The sequence below is a fragment of the Genypterus blacodes genome, unplaced genomic scaffold (assembly GCF_046128005.1).
Source record: "Genypterus blacodes isolate CSIRO-AG114 ecotype Tasmania unplaced genomic scaffold, CSIRO-AGI_Gbla_v1 ptg000026l_1, whole genome shotgun sequence".
Taxonomy (NCBI): Eukaryota; Metazoa; Chordata; class Actinopteri; order Ophidiiformes; family Ophidiidae; genus Genypterus; species Genypterus blacodes.
In genome coordinates, this window is record NW_027466839.1 from 1560735 (window position 1) to 1585056 (window position 24322).

Consider the following 24322-nt stretch of genomic DNA (forward strand, 5'->3'; position numbering starts at 1 on the left):
CATACACAGAAGGAGCAAAACCAATTTTCATCTTTGAAGCAACACTTTATTCAAAGTTCGCTCCCTTTATCATGCCTAGTTCCTGTGTGTCCAGTCACTGCTCACTCAACACACCCCGCGGAAAACTTACTCAAACCTGACATTAGGTTTGAAAGAGACCCAAGAACAATTGAGCTCGTCCGGAAATAGACCCATTGATAGTTAGACCTGATCCGACCCTATGAAAGTCAACCTGAGGTGTAGCTGAAGCCAGACAGGTCAGGTTGCTTTAGACCATTGACCTTATCCGTCTCTGAGCCCACCCCTCTCCATCCTGACCGACCAGTAGGAGGTGCTAGAGTTGTGACAAGGACGAGACACTGGCACTTTTCAGGACTCAAGTTCATCAACATCTGGATTGGTGCAAAGACCTTTAATAGTTGTCAAACCTCAAAAGCATGCCATAAAATTCAGAAACACATTCATACTGCAGATTTCAATGAATACTTCAAAATACGCAAAGCAGGTTGAAAAAATATCATATGTCAAATCTTCTAAACGTCAATGGTGGGATTCCTTGAAGATGGCAGATTGATAGGGAAGTATGGAAGAGTATCCAGGAGAGGGGATTTCCTTAAATAGATTACAAACATAAAGCAGATGGAAACATGCAGCTGGATGGAGACATTGCTCCCCATCATCTCATTTAGGGTGAAATCATGGTGACACTCAATAAATCTTGGTGAAGGGATTGGAAAACTTGCAATAGCTGAATCCCCAAATTGTGCGTACCTGTGTCATTCCCCACATTCAGCCCTTTACCAAATCTTCCAATTGATCAGGCACACTGTAATTACTGGCTCCACTACGATTACTGAGAGAGAGAGAGAGAGAGAGAGAGAGAGAGGGAGAGAGAGAGAGGGAGAGAGAGGGAGAGGAGGGGGTTGCGCTAATTTGGAATCCTCTTTTTCCAGGCAGGTCTGATCCGGACTGATAATGGGGAGTTCTTCATCGAGCCCCTCGAGAAGGGCCAGCAGGATGTGGAAGTGAAAGGGCGTGTCCACGTGGTGTACCGCAGGTCGGCCATTAGGCGGGAAACGGGCCAAAGGAGGAGGGAGGACCTCCACAATGAAGGTAGGCAAGGGGGCGAGGAGGAAGAGGAGGAGGGAGGGAGGGAGGGCGCATGATGTCAGTGGAAAGTCTGTGTGTGTGTCTCTGTGTGTATGGGGGGTGAACATAAAAGCAAAGATTGTGTAATTGTAAAGTGTATCTTTGTAAGACAGCCACCAATTCTGCTCCATTCCACTGAGATCAGCAGAGGAGGAAAGGAAACAAAGTACTTTTACTCAAGTCAAAGTGTTGAAATGTACTTTCTTTCTACTTCATTTCTTCTTCCCCTTTCTTCTGTCTTCTCTTCCTGCCTTTGTGCCTATCCTTCCCTCTCCGTGTGCTGCAAATGCTTCAACCAAAGTACTTTTTACTTATGATCGACTATTTTCCCTCTCAGGTGATTGAAGTGAAGTGCTCCTTTGGTCCTGCGGTAGTTGTGTAGTTGTAGGAGGGTTTGGGCTCTCCTCCTCCTCCTCCTACTCCTCCTCCTCCGTCGCACGGCTGAAACTTCATCACAACTTCATTTTATACGTCTTCCTCGCCACAACAATAAGCGTGAGCATCTGGCGGATGACTCTCGCGGCCCTATTATTCTTTTTCCTTTTTTTCTAAGCGTCTGCGGCTTTAAAAAGGGAGAAACGGAGACAATTTTTGTCTATATAGGCTCCACTCTGGTGACACGGATGGCTGAGATTAGATTTTTCTCCAGACGGTGAACTTCCACCCTTTCATATTTAATACATTTTACCTTTTTTCATCACGCTTTCGCTCCTTTCTCAATATGCTTTTAGTCCCGCATCTTGACAGAAATCTTAAAGATAAATGTTAAATGTGTAGATTATACCTGTAAAATCAATTTTAGGATGCATGCGTTGTTGTTCTATCTCGCTGCCCTGCAATCTCACCAGTGCATCTCTGTGCAGTGTGATAATATACACACACACCAAAGCTTTACCTCTTCATGAATATTTGAACAGCTAAGTTTGATCTCCAGACACAATTGTTCCGACAGTGAATGCTGCAGGGAAATGATAAGGTGCTGCGATTATTGCAGCAGCACTGTTTGTCTTAAGAGATTTCTGTTCTTCCTCCAGTCTGTTGAGCGCGTGGCTGTCTCTGCCTTTGACTCAGTTGGTGTGTTTGTACAATCCAAACAAGTTCAGTTTAGGTATTTCCATGAATTCTCGGCTCCCGTGCTTTGTGACAAGGATGAATGTTCTCTGGACTGGGCGTGAGTCAGCTGGGGATTCATGTTGTGAATGCACATATTATAGCTGGGCTGAATGTGGGGCAGGAGGAAATACACTTCTAACTCTTGACTCCACAGGCCGAGGATTTATGAGTCTAGGGAGAGTGTTTTGAATTGAGATCGAGTGGCTTAGAAACACACACAACCCCATCAGTCCCAGAGCCATGATTTCTCCTGCTCATCCGCTCAGAAACACAGAACCATGTTTTCATGTTTGACACAAGCGTATACTGAATATTACCTCTCAAGAAACTGGAATAAGACGTTTTCATACTCTGCACATTGACTTGTCTGTGTCTTGGTTGTGCTTTGCAGTGGCAGACTTTGGCATCGCTGACCTCCCCGCCGCGCTGGACCTGGTCGAACACAAACTGTCAGAGTCCGAACGCAAGCGGAGGCACGCTAAGAAAGACGACTACAACATCGAGGTCCTGCTTGCCGTGGACGACTCGGTGGTTCGCTTCCACGGCAAGGAGCACGTGCAAAACTATGTGCTCACTCTCATGAACATAGTAAGTCCATTTGATCCTATTTGCCATTGCTACATTATGTATTTAAATCTTAAATGTCTCATTGGAGTTTGCTTCTACTCAGGCGGTCCAGTTTAGGCTCCAGTAAGCTGGAAACTTTGTGTCTAGACTTCTTTGATTAGAGGATCCAGGTACATCATTAAAAACTAAAGGACCAAATTAAATATTCCATGTGTAAGAAACCAGCCCTTGATTTTTCCTCTCCTGGTTCTCTCAGACGTCAGGTGTTGCCACACTCCCCATATTCCTCAGCTCCACTGGCTCTTTTTGGATTACCGATGAGAAACCCTCAGCTCATTCATTATGGTTTCCACCAGCTCCTACCACCATAATCTGCTTATTGCACCCAAATCCTCCCAAGTCAGATTTTCACAGGGTGCTGGTTTCACTCTGTAACAGTTACCATTTGGACCCAACATGGTGGTCTGATTAGCTGCACTAGACCAATTAGGAAGTTGACTGGGAGCTGCACAGGGCGGTCACAGGAGGGGAAACCAGTGCCAGAGGTCCACTGGCCCTGCAGAGCCCGGCTCACAGGGTACGATGTGTTTATATAATTAGGATATTATATTCACATTCCTTCCTCAAATGGCTTTGGCAGAGAGAGATTTCTGTTTTTATTTTTAATGGCCTTGGCTGATTATCCTGTGAAATGCAGAGTGCACTAATTGTCCTCTGTGTCTAGTGTTTGGTCACTTTGGTCGTAGTTTAGAAATGATAGAACTCTTACAGAAAAGAGCAACAAACGTGTCAACTTCAGTGACAAAATAGTAGACGGGAGAACTTTATCACCTCCATAACGGTGCAGTTTAAAGGAATGAGGGTCAAAACTGTTGTGTTGCACTTGTAAGCCACATGCCTGCTGTGTCTGAAAGAGCTCTGCCCACTCCAAATCCCTCTGAATCCCTTCTCCGTGGCTGGAGAATGTGTAGTACCACCTGGAGAAACTCCCCCCGAGGGATTGATTACTGAACATCCTGTCTGCGTGAAAACCAAGGTGACTGCCGCACAAAGGCCGCGTTGTTTCGAGGGCAGGCCAGGTTTTGTCCACGTCGATGTGACGCTGTACACAAGCCAGGGATACCTCGCGCCTGTCGGACACAGCTGCTTCTCTCATTTTCAGTCATAACAGTCCGATTCCAGCCCGCCGCGTGCTCCTCCTGGCTTTGTAATCATCTTCATGTACGTGGGCTGTGGGGCCGGTCCCATCCTTTTCGGTAAAACCCGGCTTCATTTTGTCAACGTACAGAACGTTTCCTAACCTGAATGGCTGATGCTTGTCATGAAAAATAAGTCAAAAAGAAGAGAAGTCAGTCTTTCAAAAGGTCGCCATATGGAACAGTTAGGATGCTATTTTTTGATGCTGTCCCCTTTTCTCAACAGCTTCTCTGTTTAGTAGCCAACATAAATACAAGTATATAGGTCAGTATAGAGCAGTCTGGGAATTTGAGTTCATAACAAATCAGGGAGAACTTGAGGTCATTGGCGCCTTCTTCACAGCATCGTTTAATAGGCCTGAATGGGCTTCTGTGAGTGCAATATTTTCTTAAATGTTTGGGGTGTTGTCCCACATACCCGAGCACATTTGAATGTTTGAGAAAAGATAGGCATTCATCACTGATAAAGTTTTGTCTGGGCTGCGGCACGTTGTTTTTCTGTTTGCAATGTTGAACACATTTCGACATCTCTGGCTTTTGTTATCGTGTCTGACATCTTAAGTGCAGGTATATTTGTGTGCAATTTTAGACAATTTTATGTTGATTGTTGTTATTAGATGCCTCGCACGGTGCAGACAAGGGTTTATTTTCTCAAACTGAGGTGAACAAAACGCCACAGCGGATGAACAATTTAGACGCCACGGCCTCCAAAGCAATTTTGCAAAAGCAAGGTCCAAAATGATTTGGGCATGTGCAGCAGTGATTGCAGCCTCACATGTGGACAAAGTGTGACAGGCATGCAAAAATGGCAAGGACATTCTAATCCATGTGTTTGGATGATTCTCACATTGGCAGATACGGGATACATATCTGATTTTTTTAGTCTGAAGTCTGACCACATGTTGCCGCTTTGACAATCGATTGTTTATTTGTCCGTGTGGAAATGGTGAATTCCTTTTAATTATGCAGATATTTGCTCACAAACGCGGCCCCGTTGCGTAGGAGTGCAATTTCCGCCGTCTAAGTCCCGCACAGATGCTTTAATCATTAGCAGCTGCAAAGGTTAAAGGACAGGATGAAGATCACAGCTTATTCAGGATCTCTGGGGTTGTGTTAATGAAAACACTGGGCATCACCTCGGGCCTCTTGTTATTTGTGTCAAAGAAAATCAATAACCTCTGCCAGATCAGGCCTGCATGTTATGAACAGGAGACCAGCAGAGACATGATACTAACAAGTTACATTAGTAAAGGTTTGATTCTTGACCAAACTCATGTTAAATATTGTTGCATATATTATTTTCTAAGCTTGTAACACGGCAACACGTTAGATCAATACTGTATGTGTTGAGAGGGTGAGCCCACTTTCCTTAAAAGGCCGGTTGTAAAACATATGTTTTCCCTCAGAGACAGGGTTAGAAGTCATGTGGAGAAATGTGAGGCTGCTTTGTGAAGCGGAATGACTCCATGTTTACCAGCGCAGAGTCAGCCAGTCCAGGATCACAATCCATTACCAACATGTCTGCCCTACTTAATGACTTATTGATATCCATCTGTTAACTCGGCACAAAGCGAAGCTGTTGATTGACTCGGCGTGACCTCAGAGGAGCGCTGACATGTCACGATCATTTGAGGAAGAAGTATGCTCAAAAGGAAATTGGGATTTGAATGGGATATCGCATGGCGCTTCCATTAAGCATCCACATTCCACAGGGTTATTACAAAAGCCAAATGGCAGTTGTCACATTTCCAGCTCGGGCTTTTTTTCTCATTGCGTAACAACGCTGGTTTGGACGGACGGTTGCCAATGTCCCAACCATAACAAATTACACATTTCATCACGATTCTAATGTCACATTCCACTGATGTCTGAATGTGTCGTTTATTCGGTTGTATTGCTGACGGCTTTTATTGCATTCTTCAAGATTGCCATTCATAGCAAGTGGTAACTAACTCAAACTAATTCAAAATAACTTCATTATTGAGAGTGGGAGACGCTTGGGACACAACGTACATGTCACTTACAGAATCAATGTGTAAATGGGGCCTATACGTCTTCATAGCACAAAAAATAGCAGATAATATTGAAATCTTTTCATTTTTCTCTGAACCGACATTGATCTGCACACGTGCCAATGTCAGATATGACCTATTTGACGTCTACAGAGGCTTAAAAGCTACAAGAAAATGGAATATAATCATTGAATGGCAGGAGGGCAAATGTGTTCTTGAGTGTTCTTGCTAAAAGCCTTTAAATACATCTGGTGAATGGTCACATCTCCTGCTTCTAATTTATGAGCATTTGCATCAAAGGAGCGGAAATGACACTAAATTGGTATGGGCTCATGTCATTCCAAGTCTTTAGTTGCCATAGTTACTTATTATGGCCCTAATTACCACTATGTAAGTGTTATTCCTCTGTGTTTATATTCTATTCTTCAGCACTGCCTGCACTCCATTAAGAAACTCTGACTTCTGTACTGAAAGTTCTCTGTTCTGATGTATGTAATCTTGCCGTCCCTTTGCCTTCTGATGAGTCAGGCTGTGACTATTACTGTGTCATTTTTCATGTCTACTGTTTTTTTCAGATGCCCTTTCTTTCATTTCTCCATTCAGGTTGATGAAATCTATCATGACGAATCTTTGGGAACAAACATCAACATTGTCCTCGTCCGCATGATAATGGTCGGGTACCGACAGGTGACGGAACAACGAGAAGGAAGAAATCTCATATTTTAAATCTTATATACAGTATATGTATTTGAACTACAGTATTTCATCTCAATACATTACTACTACTACATTTGTTTACATTGCTACTCACAGATACTCACTGTATATAAGTTTATATGTTAAAGGCAATTATGGGTTTTAGACAATTTACCAATCTGTACAGGAGCATGTAATCCTGCATCTGAAATTGCTGACAGTGTCAAATTTAAAAGAAGGTGAGTAAGACTTAAATTGAGGTCAACCCACATCTATAGTTCAATTTGTTCAATCAGCAGTGTCCCTCTTTTTTTATCTGAGCTTTCACTGCAATTTTGTGTTCAGTGCAGAGAACAAACAAGCTGCAATTGTCCCAAACAAACATTTTAAAGTCAACTCGTGCTGTCGGTGCACACAGGAAAATTTGAATGCAATCTGGGAAAAAACACACTGTTGTTCCAAATTCATCCATCCCCGTGCAAAAAAAGAAGATGTAGAGAGAGGCTATTATATATAAAAATAAAAATACTACTAAACCCCTGGGAAGAACCTTTCTGTGCTCAACTCAGAACTTTTCAGTCAACCTTGTAGTGTGTATGTCTTTATATTAGTAGAAAAAAAATTCAGATTCCAGACATTTGGGGTCCTAAACCTGTTCTCCTTCTTGTATTGCAGTCTATAAGCCTGATCGAGCGTGGTAACCCATCCCGCAGCCTGGAACAGGTGTGCCGGTGGGCCAACACGCAGCAGCGCCGCGACCCGGAACACTCCGAATACCACGACCATGCCATCTTCCTCACAAGGCAAGATTTTGGTCCCGCAGGTATGCAAGGTACTGTATTTTTCTCGATCGAGGCCTGTGCAGACTGAGTGCTGATATCTGCTTCCATTCACAAGGGGTTGGCTTCAAGTCTTGCCCAGGTAAGGTCAGCGGAAACCTAAAGAGGCCGCTGCAACTGAAGTTAACGCCACTATCCTCCCAGCAGCGACTTCACATAAAAGTAATAAGTGATCAGTTTTCCAAAACCTTGCTGACTCGACATTGATGCCACCCTGGGTATGAAAATGGATTCATTATGGTAAAGAAGGTTTTTTGGCATGTAGAGAAAAAACAGAAATGTATGTTTCTTATTCTAAACTGTTATTTCACATATATATTTAAGTATATATTGGTCAAGATTAACGTGTCCTAACAATACATGTATGCATTCATTACACGGATACATGTTATCAATGAAGCATTTGTCTCATGCTGTATTTCTTCTTTCCAGCACTTCAAAAGTGAGATGATCTTTCACAGAATTTGAAGTGAGCAGTTTAACCACGACGAGCACACAACAGTGACAGTGTGAACAAACGTCCTCTGTGCTAGTGTTCAATGCCTCTCGTTGACTTATGTATATTTTTAACTTTAAAGCACACGTGTCATGTTTAAAGGATAATCAGAAACTACCTGCCGTGCTTCTCGCACCTTCGGATGTTGCCATAGCTGCAGTTGTGTTGTGTTCACAACACAGCGGGTTCTAAGGCACCTTGCAGTGTGGTGGGTGGGACTGGGTGCTGTGTCTCAGGGTCATGGGCAGACTCACACTCTCCTGCCAGAGGTTTGCTGTGGGATGGTAGATTCTATATCCAAACACAGATTCCAGGCTGGGAAATGGTTGAAAAGTAAAGTGTAGAGTTTATGGTGAGACTGCAAAACTGCAAATGACCATTTTTGTGAAATTTCCATTAAATAACTATAAAGCACCCCAAGACTCCACATTATCAGCAATTTCTTACTTTAAAACTACAAAATGTTACATTTTTCAAAATACACTTTTGAATAATATGCTGATTGGTCTGATAATATTCATGGACTTAGCTGTTGTTGCACAATACACTCACCACTCAAAGCAATTTGAAACAAGCAATACCAATGAGAATTTTGCCCATTTGCAGGAAAATGGTCCGGTATGTAAAATAAAACCATTAAGAAATTAGGCTAATGCAAAGTAGTCCAACATTGGGACATTTGTGAGACAGTTTAATATATCAGAACATGTGTTTAGCTAGCAATGGTCTCATAGAAAAGTTCTGGAATCATGACCAACAATTATTCTAAAATGAGATTATGCGCTATATAAATGGCCACATGGTGGTGCTGTTCAGTCCAGAGTTGCTCCACAGGAAATGGTTAAATATTTTCAGACATAACACAAATCATTCACATAAAATATAGCCTAACTGGTGCATTTATGTCATTACGCTTATGTTTATGATGTAATACAGCATTTGTTGTATGTTTAACATTGTCAAAGTGTCATGTTTGAGGTTAAAACATATAGAAATGCATCCAGTAATTGTCTTTGCCTTTGAGTCACGAGTCTTGTGAGTGTTGGCAGCTGGGGCCTGACACAACTGGCCAATCAGAACAAAGCAAGCCTTAAAGTGGCAGTACCTAAAACATGGCTCCTCATCCATTTATCAGCTGTAGCCAGTAACATTGGTTGAGCCAAGCTATTGCCGCTCCTTTTTTCGCTTTGAAGCTTTCACCGGCCTCTTCATGAGAATGTGAGCCGCATTCTCCTGAACACCTTTATCTGCCCGTCAGATAAAGAGTCACGCCACACAGCTGATTTCATGGTTTGGCTTTTTCACTTCCGGCACAAAACATCCTCGTGAATTTTGTCAGTCGGAATAAAACCATGAACCATCTTGCCTTCCTTCATAAAGTAGCATCATCACCATCATCGTCATTATCATCATGCTATAGCAAAATCCAAAACGGTACGACTGAAGTAGCTTGCTGCAGATCTTTCTCTCCAAAATAACGAACATGCTTTTCGAGGAGTCTTTTCATTCAGCTCTGTCCTCTGCATTTTCTGCTTTTTTTACCTGCATGCCAAAAGTCTTCTCACGGTCAGATCGCATGGAATTATCCACAAACCAGCCTTCACCAAAACAAAAAAAAAGGGCCAGACCGTGCTTCTGAACCAAGCCAAGCGCGCTAAGCTGAATGGCTGCACACATCTTGATCGAGTTTTGTTCAGTGTATGTGCTTTGCTTAATGTTTGTTGTGTGTGGTGAAGCGGATTGTGTTTTGTGTTATGTTTGCTGCTGTTTATTAGAGCTTTCGTTCACATATAATGAGGAGATATTCAGTAAACAAGCTGTCCAACAGGAGCTTTGGGCTTTTTCAGAACCGCTTAACTTCTTCTACACATTTCAAATTGTATTTCTAGAGAATTCTCAAATCTAAAAAGAAGATGTCTCACTGTACTTAAGTCTAAAAGCATCGGAAAGAAGTCCAAGTCTAGGGATTCAATGATTGGCCAGTGTGTGCCAGAGACAGGGCCTCAAACTGTCAATGTGCACAGTGGTGCTGCAGCGAGAAAGAGTAGAAGCAGATCCGTAAAAATGCAGCCTATAGAAGATTTTCTCCATGTATCGAATGAACTGTGACTCTAACTTCAGCATCACAGCAAGAGTTTTCCTCCATGTTCATCAGCTCTGCATGGGAACGCCACAGCCTTCAACCTGGTACTTCATTATTAGGGCTGTGTGGTCTTTCTGTTGCCCAGGTTACGCTCCGGTGACAGGGATGTGCCACCCACTGAGGAGCTGCACGCTGAACCACGAGGACGGCTTCTCCTCCGCCTTTGTGGTCGCTCACGAAACAGGCCATGTGTGAGTAATGGCGTGAAGATGAAAGCGGCTCCTATAATCTTTGCTAAAATAAAAATGCAACCTGTTGAGCTGATACTGATATGTGGTCTAAAACTGTGTGACTGTAGTCTGTAATCACAGGAAGAGACATCTGGCAGAACAACACATCTAACCACCTCATAGCCCTGGACAAGTAGATGCATGTATTTCCAAAAGAAGAATTGGAAAGTCGCAGTCTCCCTGATCATATACAGATATGATCCAGTCACAGATAAAGAGAGTCCTGCATTCCTATAAGTACAGTGGCTTGGGGAGAAAATGGCAAAAAAATATACAAGAATGCCAACAAAAAATACAGGAATTGTTTTTTTTGAGCTTAACTTTCACAAAATTCTATTAGAATCAGTCAACATGGTTTAAAGGTGTTATTCCCATCTTACTCCCATCTCCCGTCCACTTCTTATTCCTGTTATTTGTGATTTCTTCAGGGTTATTTCCAGGTCTTTCTGCATGTTCCTGACATTTTAATTGCGTAAATGCTTGTATAGCTGTTGGTCCATTACAGGCCAATTACCGTTACATTACTGTTCCTCTATCAGAACTCAGAGAGGGTGTTTGCCCTTCATGCGTATGGTCTGACATTGCTCACTTTCAATCTTTTCACACAATCCTCCTGCCTCCTGTCACTCTCCATTAGTCTCTCTCTCTTTCCCTCTCTCCATCTCTCCCTGCTATCCACAAACATGCGACAGATGTAATTTAATCAGCGGGATTGCTCTTCTATAGCCTTTATTATTATTTGCCTTTAAGATAAATGGTGATCACACAAACAAACCTCCATCAGCATCAACAAAGCTCCTCCCTCATACCGATGCTCGTCTGCTTTGTCTGTCCACCGGTCCACCAGTGATCCCGAAACGAGATTCTCTTTTTTCCATTAATGCTGGTGCCAATTTAGTGTTTGGCTGGGCCCAAACCGTTTATACCTATACGTTATTGTACATTCTTTTCAGCTTTCTCGTTCGCTCACTTCTATTCCATCTTCCATCCGTAGACGCTCATCTGCGGTTGCAATTGCGTTCTATAGGGTAAAGCAACAACACTTAACTGCTGTCATCACATGCGATTGTATTGACAGGGGCCACATCTCATTCCATGTCTTGGCGCTGAAGAACAGAAACATGTTCCCTGTGTTGTTCCCTTACATTACATTACATTACGATCATTTGGCAGACGCTTTTATCCAAAGCGACTTACATTACATTACCACCCTTCGCAGAGGGGGGAGCAATTGAGGGTTCGGTGCCTTGCTCAGGGGCACCTCAGGGGCACCTCAGCAGGGGCTCGAACCGGCAACCCTCCGGTTCCCAAGCGGAAGCACTACCCACTGATGACCCACAGCAGAATTCACAGTGTGCTGTTTCCTGATGACCTTTCTATGATTTTTCCCGCTTTTAAAGTGCACTCTCTTTTCTTTATGTCTTTTTTTATCCTCTCTGCGGGGAACTGTACAGTGTATTTGGTCGCGTGGGAACATTATTCTTTCTCCTTTTGTAACGTGGGGATGTGTGGTGGATTGTACAAGCGTCAGTCTGTCTTCTAGAAGAAACATTACTGCAAAAATAAGGGGGGGCTTAGGTTGCAGCTTCAATGTCATGAGTGTGTTTGTGTTTGTTGGCTCATCAGGTTAGGAATGGAGCACGACGGTCAAGGGAATCGATGTGCCGACGAGACCAGTATGGGCAGCATCATGGCGCCGCTGGTCCAAGCTGCTTTCCACCGTTACCACTGGTCGCGTTGTAGCAAGCAGGAGCTCAATCGATACATCCAGTACGTCCCGTTTGATTGAGCATAACTGACGAGGGACTTGATGGCTTATTGATTTCTCATTGGTGTTTGTGCGCTGGGACGGCGTTCACACATGTGTTTATGTTTTCATCAGCTCTTATGATTGCCTCCTGGACGATCCTTTCGAACACAAGTGGCCAAAGCTTCCCGAACTCCCTGGAATCAATTATTCGATGGATGAGCAGTGTCGCTTTGATTTTGGCGTGGGTTACAAAATGTGCACCGCTGTAAGTCCGTCACACCAATTGTATATTGCTTATAGATCTTTTTTATTATTTTCCAGGACTATATAATCAAGACAACTCAAAGATATAACTTAATGATGTAATGTTTCTGTAATTGTACGATTCTTTTAGGAAGTTTTAGGAAGCTGTCAAGTCTTACCGAGTTAAAAGTCACAAGTCAGAGGTCAAAGTCTTATTTTAAGTTCCAGTTCAGCAAGTTGGAGTCCGGTCCAAGTCTGGAAAATACATTGAGTCAGACCCGCTGCTATAGAAATGCAAGACTTTGCTACGTTTGATTAGTTAGAATGTGAGAGTGAGACATTTATAACAAAGCCAATAATGTCTGTTTCCTCTTTCAGTTTCGAACTTATGATCCATGCAAGCAATTATGGTGCAGCCACCCTGACAACCAGTACTTCTGTAAAACCAAGAAAGGGCCTCCAGTGGATGGGACAGAGTGTGCGCCCGGAAAGGTGGGAGACGTCACAGAATCGCTTCAGAATCATTCAATGCTTTTCTTCCGTAATGACAAAGTGGAGTGGATTTCATGTAATAGAAATTCTGTGCTGGACTTTTTGATCTCTATTTATCTTTCTGTGTCTTTTTTAAGTGGTGCTTTAAGGGCCATTGTATCTGGAGATCCAGTCAGGAGCCTCAAGGCCACGACGGCAGCTGGAGCTCCTGGTCCAAGTACAGCTCTTGCTCCAGGACCTGCGGGGGTGGAATCCGCTCTCGGAGCCGACAGTGCAACAACCCTTCGTGAGTGCTGCGGCAAAGAGGAAACCCGGCTTCTGGGTGTGCAAGGAGTGGAAAAGAAAACACAGTGGCTCCCATACTCAGTGACCGAATGGTTTAAATACAGATCCTTGACTTCAGTGAAAGTAGCAGCACCATCATGTAAAAATAGCTCATAAGAAAGTCAAATCCCAGCCTTTAGCTCTTTAATAAAAGGTGCAGTCTGTGATCCTAAAGGGTCACGTCACCACCGGTTACTAAAAGAACAAACTATGATCGCTCTCAAACTAAATAGCTGTATAATACCTGTAAATACACAGACAACAACTAAATGTAAAGAATCTGCTGCCGATTCATGTGATTTTAATGGATCCCAATGCCTCTGTTGACATTCACATTACTGCTATCACCCATCCATCCATCCATCCATCCATCCATCCATTCTCCATAGCTGCTTCACCTTTCAGGGTCACTTTCGGAGCTCAGCTGTCATTGGACTCTCAAGTCCATCACCCACTTATCAGCCAGTCTATCACAGAGCAAACACACACACACAGTGAGAGAGACAACAAAGTCACGCTCCCATTCACACCTAGTGGGAAAATTACAGTTTCCAATGTCCCCTAAGCTGCTTGACTTTACGGAGGAAACCGGAGCGAGTGGAGGAAACACACGTTTTCAACCTCACCCAAATCAGGGATATAACAAAGCGTGCACTTTAGCAGCGAGCTTTGTCTCTGCTTGATACGGTTGGAAAGTCTGGCGCACACATGCCCCCTCCACAGCTCTGTTGTTGTGACTTTAATAAGCCATTTCACATTTTCCAGTTCAAGTTAATCTCGCTCTCCTCCCACGGAAAAGACCTGGTAAAGCGCTCTTGAAACCGTTCCAAACCCTTAACCAAACCCTTTTATACAATCCATTGTGCTCTCAGGAACAAGTGTTTCAGGGGCTCTGCTTGGGGAAAGAAAACACGGAAAAACTCTTCCTACTCATCCACCAAGAGCATTGTTTGACCTAATACATCAGCTTTCGTCCGTTACCACATTATACATTTGTGACTTTTGGCTAGAATAGGACAAGTATAGGACAAAATTATACAGAGCTATACGTCCGAAGTCAATGCATTGGCCAAGATGGAAGTGGGATTTCGGAGATGGAGGACCCTTCTTTTGCAGTTTTCCCATTTTTTATCCGAGACAGTTGAAATAGAAGACCAGCCTTTCACTTTCCTTTAATTTCAACTTTTGAATCCGTCCTCTGCTTGCCTGCGTTTGAGCTTGTTTGTCTCTCTGTCCGGCACCAGGCCTGCGTACGGTGGTCGAGATTGTCCCGGCTCCACTTTTGACTATCAGATGTGCAACACAGAGGAGTGTGCTGGACCCTATGAGGACTTCAGAGCTCAGCAATGCCTCCAGAGGAGCAACAAATACCACAAAAACATCAAGCACACCTGGCTGCCGTATGAGCATCCAGATGGTACGTTTGAAAAACTGAACAAACAATAAGTTAAGCTGGACTTTCCTTCAAAGTTGAAACTTTTTAATGTTTATACATTCCCCATAAGGCAGCACAGGCGGAGAGGTGGGGGATATCTTTCTTCTGCTGTCTGACGATATACTGGAGACTTTTGGAACCGAGGCTTATCTGTGTGTGTGTGTGTGTGTGTGTGTGTGTGTGTGTGTGTGTGTGTGTGTGTGTGTGTGTGTGTGTGTGTGTGTGTTGCAGAGGCCCGCAAGTGTGAACTGAGCTGTCGGTCAAAGGAAACCGGGGAGGTGGTGTTCATGAACCAGGTGATGCATGATGGGACGCGATGCAGCTACACAGACCCTTTCAGCGTGTGCGCTCGAGGAGAGTGTCTGGTACGTTACTACTACACGCTAACAACAAACACACACCGTTATTATTGTGGCTATCTTCAAATTTCTTGTTATTTTTACTGTTTTCCTGCCATGAGCTCATTCTGCCACTCAGCATTGCACATAATGCTTTTTCTATAACGACATTTTGCAAACTGTTTTGTCAGAGATGAACGAAATTACTGAAACCAATCGATCCAGGTGTGTTTCACGACCGCCACACGGGGGCGCTGCTGAGTCCACAGCCACACTAATCTAGCAGGATTTGCTTTGATTGTGGCCGAAACCAAAGATCAGTAAATCTGTAAATCTGCAAACAACAAAAACAGCTTTCCCTTATATTTGGTGCAAAATAGAGAACATACATCTGAGAAATAGATCAAAGCCCAAACTCTGTCAGACATAATCACTGTGGACTAAACAAACACACACACACACACATACACCCTTTAACACAAACAACCAGTTATGATTTCAAAATATTGTCTGGATTCCTTCCTTACTTCCTTGGGTATAAATCGGAGACATGTTTTCTCTGTAGGCCAGTTGTTCAGTATTATAGCAAGATTCCTGTTTTGTCTGGGTGTGTGTGTGTTTTCAATATGCATCATCTCAAAGCAGCCAGTTGGCTCCGGTCCAGATGTGTGGTGTGTTTGTTCCCATGCCGTCATTTCCCACAGAGTAATCTCAGACGGGTCTGAACGTCAGACGGAACAGATGGACTGTCTTTGCCTCTTTTTTTTCCTCTTCCCTCCCCCTCTTCACAGCATGTCGGCTGCGACAAGGAGGTGGGCTCCTACAAACAGGAGGACAAATGCGGAGTGTGCGACGGAGAGAATTCCCACTGTCGCACAGTGAAGCTGACACTCACCAAGACACCCAAGAAGAACGGTAGGAGACAAATAGGTGCAGAGGGGATTTGAGGATTTGAGCGTGGACATGAAAGGTGATCAGACGCTGACCCGAGCTCTCACCCTTCCTCTTTCATCTTTGTTTAGTACGAGCAGTGCCCTTAAAATTCCTGAAAAATGTTCATTTTCCCAGAATGCAACTCCAGTGAGCCAAAGCCAACACCAAAGTGAGCTCACTGGTGATGTTGACTCTACGCTGAATGAGCAGAAATGAGCTGCAGTCTCTGAAGGTCAAAGTTAGAAATATGATTCTGATTCATTCTTAAATACTGCAGCATCTTTGGTCAGGATTGGACTTGAACTATAAAGTTAAAGGTATAAACTGACACATCTATCCTGCCTTTGCTTGAGGTGCATCCTCAGGAAGTAACACTGTGTTTACAGAAAGAGTGGCAGCGATATCATCTTTTGTCAAGTGATGTGAGCAGCACGATGCCAGTGATAACCAGTAAAATGGTCAAAAACAAATCTGCCCGTAGAGTAAAAACTGTGAAATTGTTCCTGATTGCGACATTCGTTGTCAAATTGTTGCTCCAGCCTGACAAGAAGTCAAAAGCAAGTATAATCCAGATAATGGCGTTGATCTCACAACTAACCCAACATAAACTCTTGCTAAAGCTGAGTTTGAGGAACTTTCTCCAAGTGGCTAACAAAGTCAATTGGCTTCATTAAAATGTCCACTCGTGTTATATAATGATTATGTCATCAGTCAAAAGACAAATAATATGTTCAGTTGGTTGCAAGATTTAGAAATAATTGGCTGTTATTTCTCTCTAACAAACGAGGGCCCGCTGTTTCAATCGACCCTGACAGCCTGTGTGTGTGTGTGTGTGTGTGTGTGTGCGTGGGTGCTCTGGTCTCATCAGGGATGCTGAAAATGTTCGACATCCCGATCGGAGCTCGTCACATTGTTATCGAGGAGAACGAGACCTCCCCTCACATAATTGGTGAGTTTGACTTATTAACACTTACAAACACATGATCATTACATCGCCGGGTATTATTGATGGAATTGTATGAAATGTAGAATTTTACGGACACGAGTGCCTTTGCATCCAATTGTACAATAGGCTGACATTTGTGACAGTGTGTGTGTGAGATCATGTGTGTGAGATCATCTGATGTAAGATCCTCTTTACTGTAATTGCTGCTGGTCTCTGCTGTAGACGGCAGATAATAATAATAATAATAATAACTGTGAAAACCTATTTCACACTTGACACCATAAAGACGAGGGTAATCACCAGTCATTTTCCAGATGAGATATTTCATTTGTCGATGAGTTCAATCAGCCGACGAGTCCCCTCAGACAAGGCCGTGATGAAAAATCCATACGTTTTTAGCCGCAAGCGTTCACGTACAGTTAGGAGCTGAAGGACAGTGTGATGATGAAGGTGTCACAGTGTGATGGAGAAGACTTGCTGAACGCTTTCAGGTGTGAGAGCAGGAGTGAGAGAGAGAGAGGAGGGAGACTCGTATCTCTGAGGTACAATAGCTCTCTGTGTGACTGATCAAGGGTGAGTCAGCATCGCCATGGCGTCGGGCCAAACCCTCCTCTCCTCTCTCCTCTCTTCTCTCTTTTCCTCTCTGGCTTTTATTAGCTCATAGGAAGAAGAGATGACACACAACTTGGGAGTATTACTGCTGGCTTACCACAATGCCAAACATCTCAAAATACATACTGACACGTTCCCAGCAAGAAAGAAGAATCTCAGAGTCATTTGGGGCTCGACTCTGTGTTTCTTTCCACTTTTGCCAAGATTTCAATGAATGAAACAAACCGAAAAGTGCACGCCACTTAGCGTGCAGACATTCTTCTTCACCGTGCACGCATAAAAAAAAACATGTTCTTTTCATTTTCCCTCATTACTGACAGCTGTGAAGAATCAAGTTACTGGAAACTTCATATTGAACGCAAAGAGCGAAGAGGCAGAGACGAAGACTTTCATTGAAAACGGTTTGCAGTGGGAGTATTCCATTGACGGTGAAAAGGAGAACCTGAAAACGGACGGTCCTCTTCACGAGGGCATCGTGGTGCTGGTGAGTGACCCGGCTTCACAGAGTCTGGAAGCTGATCTTTGAGCTTTGAGTCGGTTGCATGTTTACTGTAAAGCTTCTTCTATTCCTCGTCCAGGTGATCCCTCAGGAGGAAGATTCGAAAGTCAGCTTGACATACAAGTACATCATCCACGAAGACCTCTTACCGCTCATTACAAACAACAATGTTCTTCTGGCGGAGCTGGACACCTATGAGTGGGCACTAAAGAGCTGGTCTCAGTGCTCCAAACCTTGTGGGGGAGGTCAGTTAGTGTATGTGCAAAGTAAATAAAGAGATTCAAGCTGCAAATCCAAAACTGTCTGCACGTTTAGACAGAACTAAAGCTAAGGCAGCAGCGTTTAGTCTGACCTCAGAATGCTGCAGTCATCAGATACACAAAGAGGAGAAGGATATGATGATGAATGGATGTATTTGTTGTTCTGGAGGGAGGGTTTCCATTACATAGCTTGGAAGGTTCATCTTGTACATTTCCTCCTTTCTTCAGGCATACAGTACACAAAATATGGATGCAGGAGGAAGAGTGACAGCCGCTTGGTGCATCGTAACTTCTGTGAAACCAGCAAAAAGCCCAAACCCATCAGGAAACGCTGCAACGCGAACGAGTGCAGCCAGCCCCTGTAAGTGACTCTGCGAGCGCTCAGAGCAGCCGCAGCGCTCATCGCCTCGCTTCCACACGGCCGCTCTGACAACCGAGTCTTCTGCTCTCAGGTGGGGGGTGGAGGAGTGGGGTCCCTGCAGCAAGACGTGCGGCAAGCTGGGCTACCAGACCAGAGCGGTGCAGTGCATGCAAGCGCTCCACAACGGCACCAACAGGCCCGTCCACAGCAAGCACTGCACCGAGGAGCGACCCGACACCAGGAGAGCCTGCAATCACACCGTCTGCCCCACACAGTGGAGAACAGGAGCCTGGTCCCAGGTGAGGGAGGGAGGGAGACCGCAGTGTCCCCGTTCAGGGACTGGATCCAGCCAAATCCTCCATTTGTGGATGGAATATGTCATAATTAGCTCGATTTAAAGTCCACTGCAAGATTTTAATAAATAACCTGAATAGCAACGTCATCCATTGTGTGTGTGTGTTTGTGTGTGTGTGTGTGTGTGTGTGTGTGTGTTAGTGCTCAGTGAGCTGTGGTGAGGGCATCCAGCAGAGGCAGGTGGTGTGCAAGGCCAGCGACAACACTGTTGGCGAATGCGAGGGTGAGAAGCCAGAAACCGTCCTGATCTGCAAACTCAGCCCGTGTCCAGGTGAGATCCAGCCTGGGGGGGTCAGAGAGCCTTCAGGTATCAGCGGGTATGCACACCTGGTTACACACACCAAGCGTCCACGTTTGTCAGTCTGACACCGATAGCCAATCAGAACAGAGTCCGTACTTAATTCTCTTGCAGATCTTAGAAACGGCCACAGTGTGTTTCTGAGCAACAAAATGCGTTTCTCAGGGAAACGGTTGTTGTCCGAAACATGAAAAGGTCGAGCTTATGCGCCATAAATAGCATCCGGCTTTATTATAGGTTTGAAACAACACAGCTGCTTTCTTCACAGGAGCTTTGCTTTGGCCCTGTTGCTCCTGTTTAAAGTCATATTTTAGTCATCGTCTCCTCAATTTGACTTTTTTTTAACTCCAGGCCAGTCCTCTGTGTCTTCTGTGGCCATGGAAGGACTGGAGAACTCTACGATCAAAGATGAAGCCGTACATCAAAGGGTTCCTGAGAATCCAGTTCACAAAGTCTCCTCCAGTAAGCCCACATGCCATTTGATAAAGATTTCTCTGTGATTGAACATTTAATTAGTAGGTATTTTGTCTAAACACTGAGTGCTGGGATTATAAAACACTACTTATTTCTAAAGATATTTGATGTGTCTATAAAATCAAATGGTACAAGAGTGAATAGAGCTGCTGCCTTTTTCCCTCTCGCTGTTTACTGCAAAGTCATATGTTTATCCTCTGATATTAACAGATGAGCCGTGTTTGGGGGATAAATCCATTTTCTGTCAGATGGAAGTCCTGGCTCGTTACTGTTCCATCCCTGGATATAATAAACTTTGCTGTGAGTCTTGCAACAAGAAAGATGACTTCTCCATATTTGATCCAGAGCTCCAAAAAACCACTTTGTCCTCAGCGGAACCTCAGTCTTCCACTCCCATTCATTCCCCCACTGCAGCGCCCAAAGCCCCTCTGCCCACAACGACCCAGAGCCCCCCGCAAACCACTAAAGTGATCGGCAGACGGCCTCGGTCCACCATCCAGGTTCTGACCACCGCCGCCGCCCCCTCCTCCGTCACTGCCGCGTCCCCATCCACAGGCGCTGTTCTGCCCCGGGTTCCCGCCGGCGACTCGGACCCGGGGACTCTTCTACCTCCAGGGCCGCCGCGGCCAACAGCAGCCCCCAGTGGAGGAGCCTCTAAAGAGCACAGTCCAAACAGCACTTTAGGCTCTGCTGCTGCCGCCGCCAGGTCAAAAAGGGACACTTTAGGATCGGAGAGGGACTCGACTCACAGAGCGGTGAAGACATGAGCAGCGAGCGACGGTGTGAACGTGCTGATCATTGAGATTCAGTCCTGTACATCTGATGGACAGCTGCAGATATTCTTCTTTTTTTCTACAACACCATGCCAGTGGACTTAGACCAGACCAGTGACGGTTACCTCATCAAAACTCCAGAGCGATCTCTATGCACTTGTACTGTATTGCTCGGCCCTGTTTGCTCGTACGAACCGAAAGGAAAAAAGGTGCTGTAAACTAAAACGACTACAAGACGTGTTTTCAAAAAAAAAAAATGTGATGACTGCATTGCTACGTTCATGTTTTGATCTGTGTCCAGCTGTGTAAGCCTGTTTTTTTTTCAAGTGCATTAGAACTACTATTGAACTTGTATTGTGAACGTGCGGGGGGGCGTGGTGAAAGCCCGTGCTTATAGGAGGGGGCGTGGCACCGGTCAAAAGTGATGTCACCCCTCCTGGCAGGGAGCGTCTTAGCCTCTCCAGTTCCCCGGTGCTCATTTTTGTTGTGGACGTGCGTCCCAAATCCAAACGTACTGGTCCACAATCGTGACTGTTTGCAAGCCAACCCCACTGTAGCTCTTTGCCTTTGTGGAAGTCAGTCACTTATGCTTTAAAAAGAAAAACACATTATGATATGTTTTTTGTAACTGATATATTTCCAGATGATATTAATAATAATAATATTAATAATAATAATAATGTATATAGTGTAAATTTCAAGTTATGAGAAGAAATTAACAACCGGCAATAGAGCGAAACGTTTTCTTTTGCAATTGACAAACACAAGCAATGCTGTAAGTCTACAGAATGTGGTTGGTGAAATCCCTGCATTGCGGTTCATAACATCATTTTGTGTATTGTATAGTTCCTGTATATACGTACATGAATGAAAGCTTTAAATGTTAATATTTATTGAATTTTTAAAAAGGTATTGAGAAAAAAGTAAAGGACATGTTTGAAGAAATGTGAATGTTTTTATTTCTCTTCATGGCTCCTCCTCTTACTGTCATTTACATTTAGCCTTTTTCATACTGATTGTTTGTTTGCCTCTAGAAACCTTTGATGTTGCTCTGTTTGTCAATGTTATTCAAGCTTTCTACTCTCAACCTGAAATTAGGTGTGTGAAAAGATCGATCACCAATAGAATTTATTTGTATAGCCCGACATCACAATATCTCGAAGATCTTACAGGCCCACAGCAAAAAAGACGGATCCTGACCCAGAGGACAAGGAACAACTCCCCAAAACCTTGAAGAAGAAGAAGAAGGAAGAAACTTTGGGAGAGGCAAACCTGCGTACTGCTCATCCTTTTAATGTTTCCTTTTGAAATGAAAATGAGAAAACAAGCCGTTATTTGTTGTTTTTTTAACTTGTCAATCTGAAATCGAAATGACAATAAACCAGAAAACAGTCTAGATTCTTCTGGTTTCATTATTTGGTTTTCTCATTGTTTTGTTTTGGTATAAATCTGAAGTTACCCACTAAGAGGAGAAAGAATTGGTGGTAAATTGACAAAGATTGAGAAGATCAAATTTCAATTAGTTTCAGGTTCTTAATGTTTGTTAATCTGTTATGCTTTGTCTCTGTCTGTTGATCACCCACAGGAAAGTGAGGAGGGTAAATGAACTTTACAGTGTGTTCACACTGTCCTCCAGATACAACGGGTGCCGAACTCACAAGCTTGTGATCGCTGAACCATCAGCTTTACTCGCTGAACTAGAGACAGGTGAAGTTTGTCGACGTTTTCTTTGGTCCTTATGCTCACCTGTCCACAGGTGGTGTCGTTTGAAAAAATAGTTTCACTTATTACAGTGTGAGCACGCTGTAAAAAGAGATTAACCCTCCTGACTTTACTGTGGGTGATCGACATAGACAGACACATAGAGAGCGAGAGCAAACGCTCCAGAAACCCACGAGAAAATTAACAAAGTTTTCAAATCCTGACAATTCTTACAGTGGGCTCCTCTGATTAGAAACAGCTGTGACATTTTACAGTGGACTATTAGAAAGTGATTTATATAAAGTTTTATTTAACATTTAGACCTTGTATTGTTAGATTGTTACTCGCAACAATGTTTTAATTAATTTGTATCAGGTTCTTAATATTTGTTAGTCTGTTATTAATGCAGTTTTTAAAATCACTCTGACGGATGAAAACATCAGATTTCATTGAGAGGAACAATATAACATGTAAATGTTAAATATAGTCCACTGTAAAGTGTTACAGGTGTTTTTGTAAGAAATGTCAAGATTTTAAAACTTTGGTGGAAAAGGCTTCCTTTTCTCGCCCTCGCTCTCTATGTGTCTGTCAATGTCGACCACCCGCAGTCAAGCGACATCAAGGGGAAATCACTTCTTACAGTGTGCTGACGCGGTAAGAAGTAAAACTTTTTTTTTAAAGTCGCCACCTGTAGGCAGGCAAGCATAAGGACCAAAGAAAACTTTAGCAAAGATCATTCCTCTTTAGCTCAGAGTGTAAAACTGATGGTTGGTGATCACAAGGTTTAGAATTCAAGGCCTAACATCAAATAAAGACAAAGTCACACTTTTCACATGCACGCTCGCACACAGACAATTATCCTGGTGAGTCAAAGAGCAAAGAACACAACAGCAGGCCGCAAATTCTAAACCTTGTGATCACCAACCATCAGTTTTCACCCAAAATCTCCAGTTAGACCACCTGGAGTTCTTAAAATCTTTGAATACAACCAACAATGTGTCAACTGCATGTCAGTCCATCCTGCTTGAACTTTTCAATCAGCTGAGTGTCCTCCAGTAAGGCCAGGGAGACAGACTAGATCACCTCAACGCACCTGAACCTCCACATACATTGATTTAATCTTAACAATATATTGGCATTTTGTGATTTGAAATACTTGTACACTACAGGTTATATGTTTAAGAACCATATTTCAGCCTGTTTATTGAATTGACTTCATGTTGGTTCAAAGTCGATTCCAGTTTTCGGCAGTAAGAGGCCCGGTGTACCATACAGTAGGAGGCGCTGTCTTCAAGCAGCCGGTGAAACAAGCGAGAGAAACGTCATGTGATTGTTGTATTCTCGTTATATCTCTGTTATCCGGTCGGTATTGTGCTTATAAGTAGAGATATGTGCTCACAACAATACAGCGCCGTGTTGACTACATGATATCCCTGCATTTGGGTCAGGAGAAGAGTTACAAAGTTTGTTTGCGTGTTTTAAGTTCTAATAAACACCCCCCCCCATTCAAGTAGCTTGGTGCTAATGTTGGCTAGCAGTGTATGTAATGTGTGCGTTGTATTAAATGTTTAAACTTTAAACAACAGATTTCTGGACGTTGTGTTTGCATTTATCAAGCACTGTGTGAAGTTATTTCAAGGCACAAGTGCTGCTGCAGGCCCTTGTAGGCAGTAGACTCTTTAGATTCTACTGCCTAAAAGAACCTGCTGTGCACTACAACAGCAGACCACCAGTGCCACCAGAGCACTGCTGAGCTGCGTTACTGTGACAGTCTGCTCATTTGCTGTTGGGGAGGGGAGTGACACAAAGACTTTGAGGACTGTTTACTGAAATGGATTTATCTGTGTGACCATAAGTCAGAGTGGTTCTGCCCCGAGTGACTACCCGATCTCAGACGTTAATAAATGTTGCGTAGGGCATTTCATGCCCTACGCAACATGGCGGCGGCTCAGCCATGGCGGCTCAGCTGATGTTCTCAGCAGGGCTGCATGGTACACCAGGCTTGTTGTTGGGGGGGCCATCTGGACAGACACCCAGTTGTGTTGCATAGCTACTGAGGGCTAACTAAATCAGCACTCAGTTGGCCTT

General features: G+C 43.8%; 1 protein-coding gene across 1 annotated transcript in view; it reads left to right on the forward strand.

Moving 5' to 3' along the window:
* The window catches only part of adamts14 (ADAM metallopeptidase with thrombospondin type 1 motif, 14), a 31791-nt gene extending 10090 nt beyond the window's left edge, over positions 1–21701 (forward strand). Inside the window, exons 3-22 of the mRNA XM_076143656.1 lie at positions 954–1113; positions 2654–2850; positions 6641–6724; positions 7409–7565; positions 10297–10402; positions 12068–12211; positions 12324–12456; positions 12813–12926; positions 13064–13212; positions 14495–14667; positions 14917–15050; positions 15815–15938; positions 16825–16905; positions 17835–17998; positions 18093–18258; positions 18502–18634; positions 18726–18933; positions 19130–19259; positions 19638–19748; positions 19971–21701. Coding sequence (XP_075999771.1) covers positions 954–1113; positions 2654–2850; positions 6641–6724; positions 7409–7565; positions 10297–10402; positions 12068–12211; positions 12324–12456; positions 12813–12926; positions 13064–13212; positions 14495–14667; positions 14917–15050; positions 15815–15938; positions 16825–16905; positions 17835–17998; positions 18093–18258; positions 18502–18634; positions 18726–18933; positions 19130–19259; positions 19638–19748; positions 19971–20527 — 3225 coding nt within the window. The 3' untranslated portion in view covers positions 20528–21701. The remainder of the gene's footprint in view (positions 1–953; positions 1114–2653; positions 2851–6640; positions 6725–7408; positions 7566–10296; positions 10403–12067; positions 12212–12323; positions 12457–12812; positions 12927–13063; positions 13213–14494; positions 14668–14916; positions 15051–15814; positions 15939–16824; positions 16906–17834; positions 17999–18092; positions 18259–18501; positions 18635–18725; positions 18934–19129; positions 19260–19637; positions 19749–19970) is intronic.
* Positions 21702–24322: the final 2621 nt, after the last annotated feature.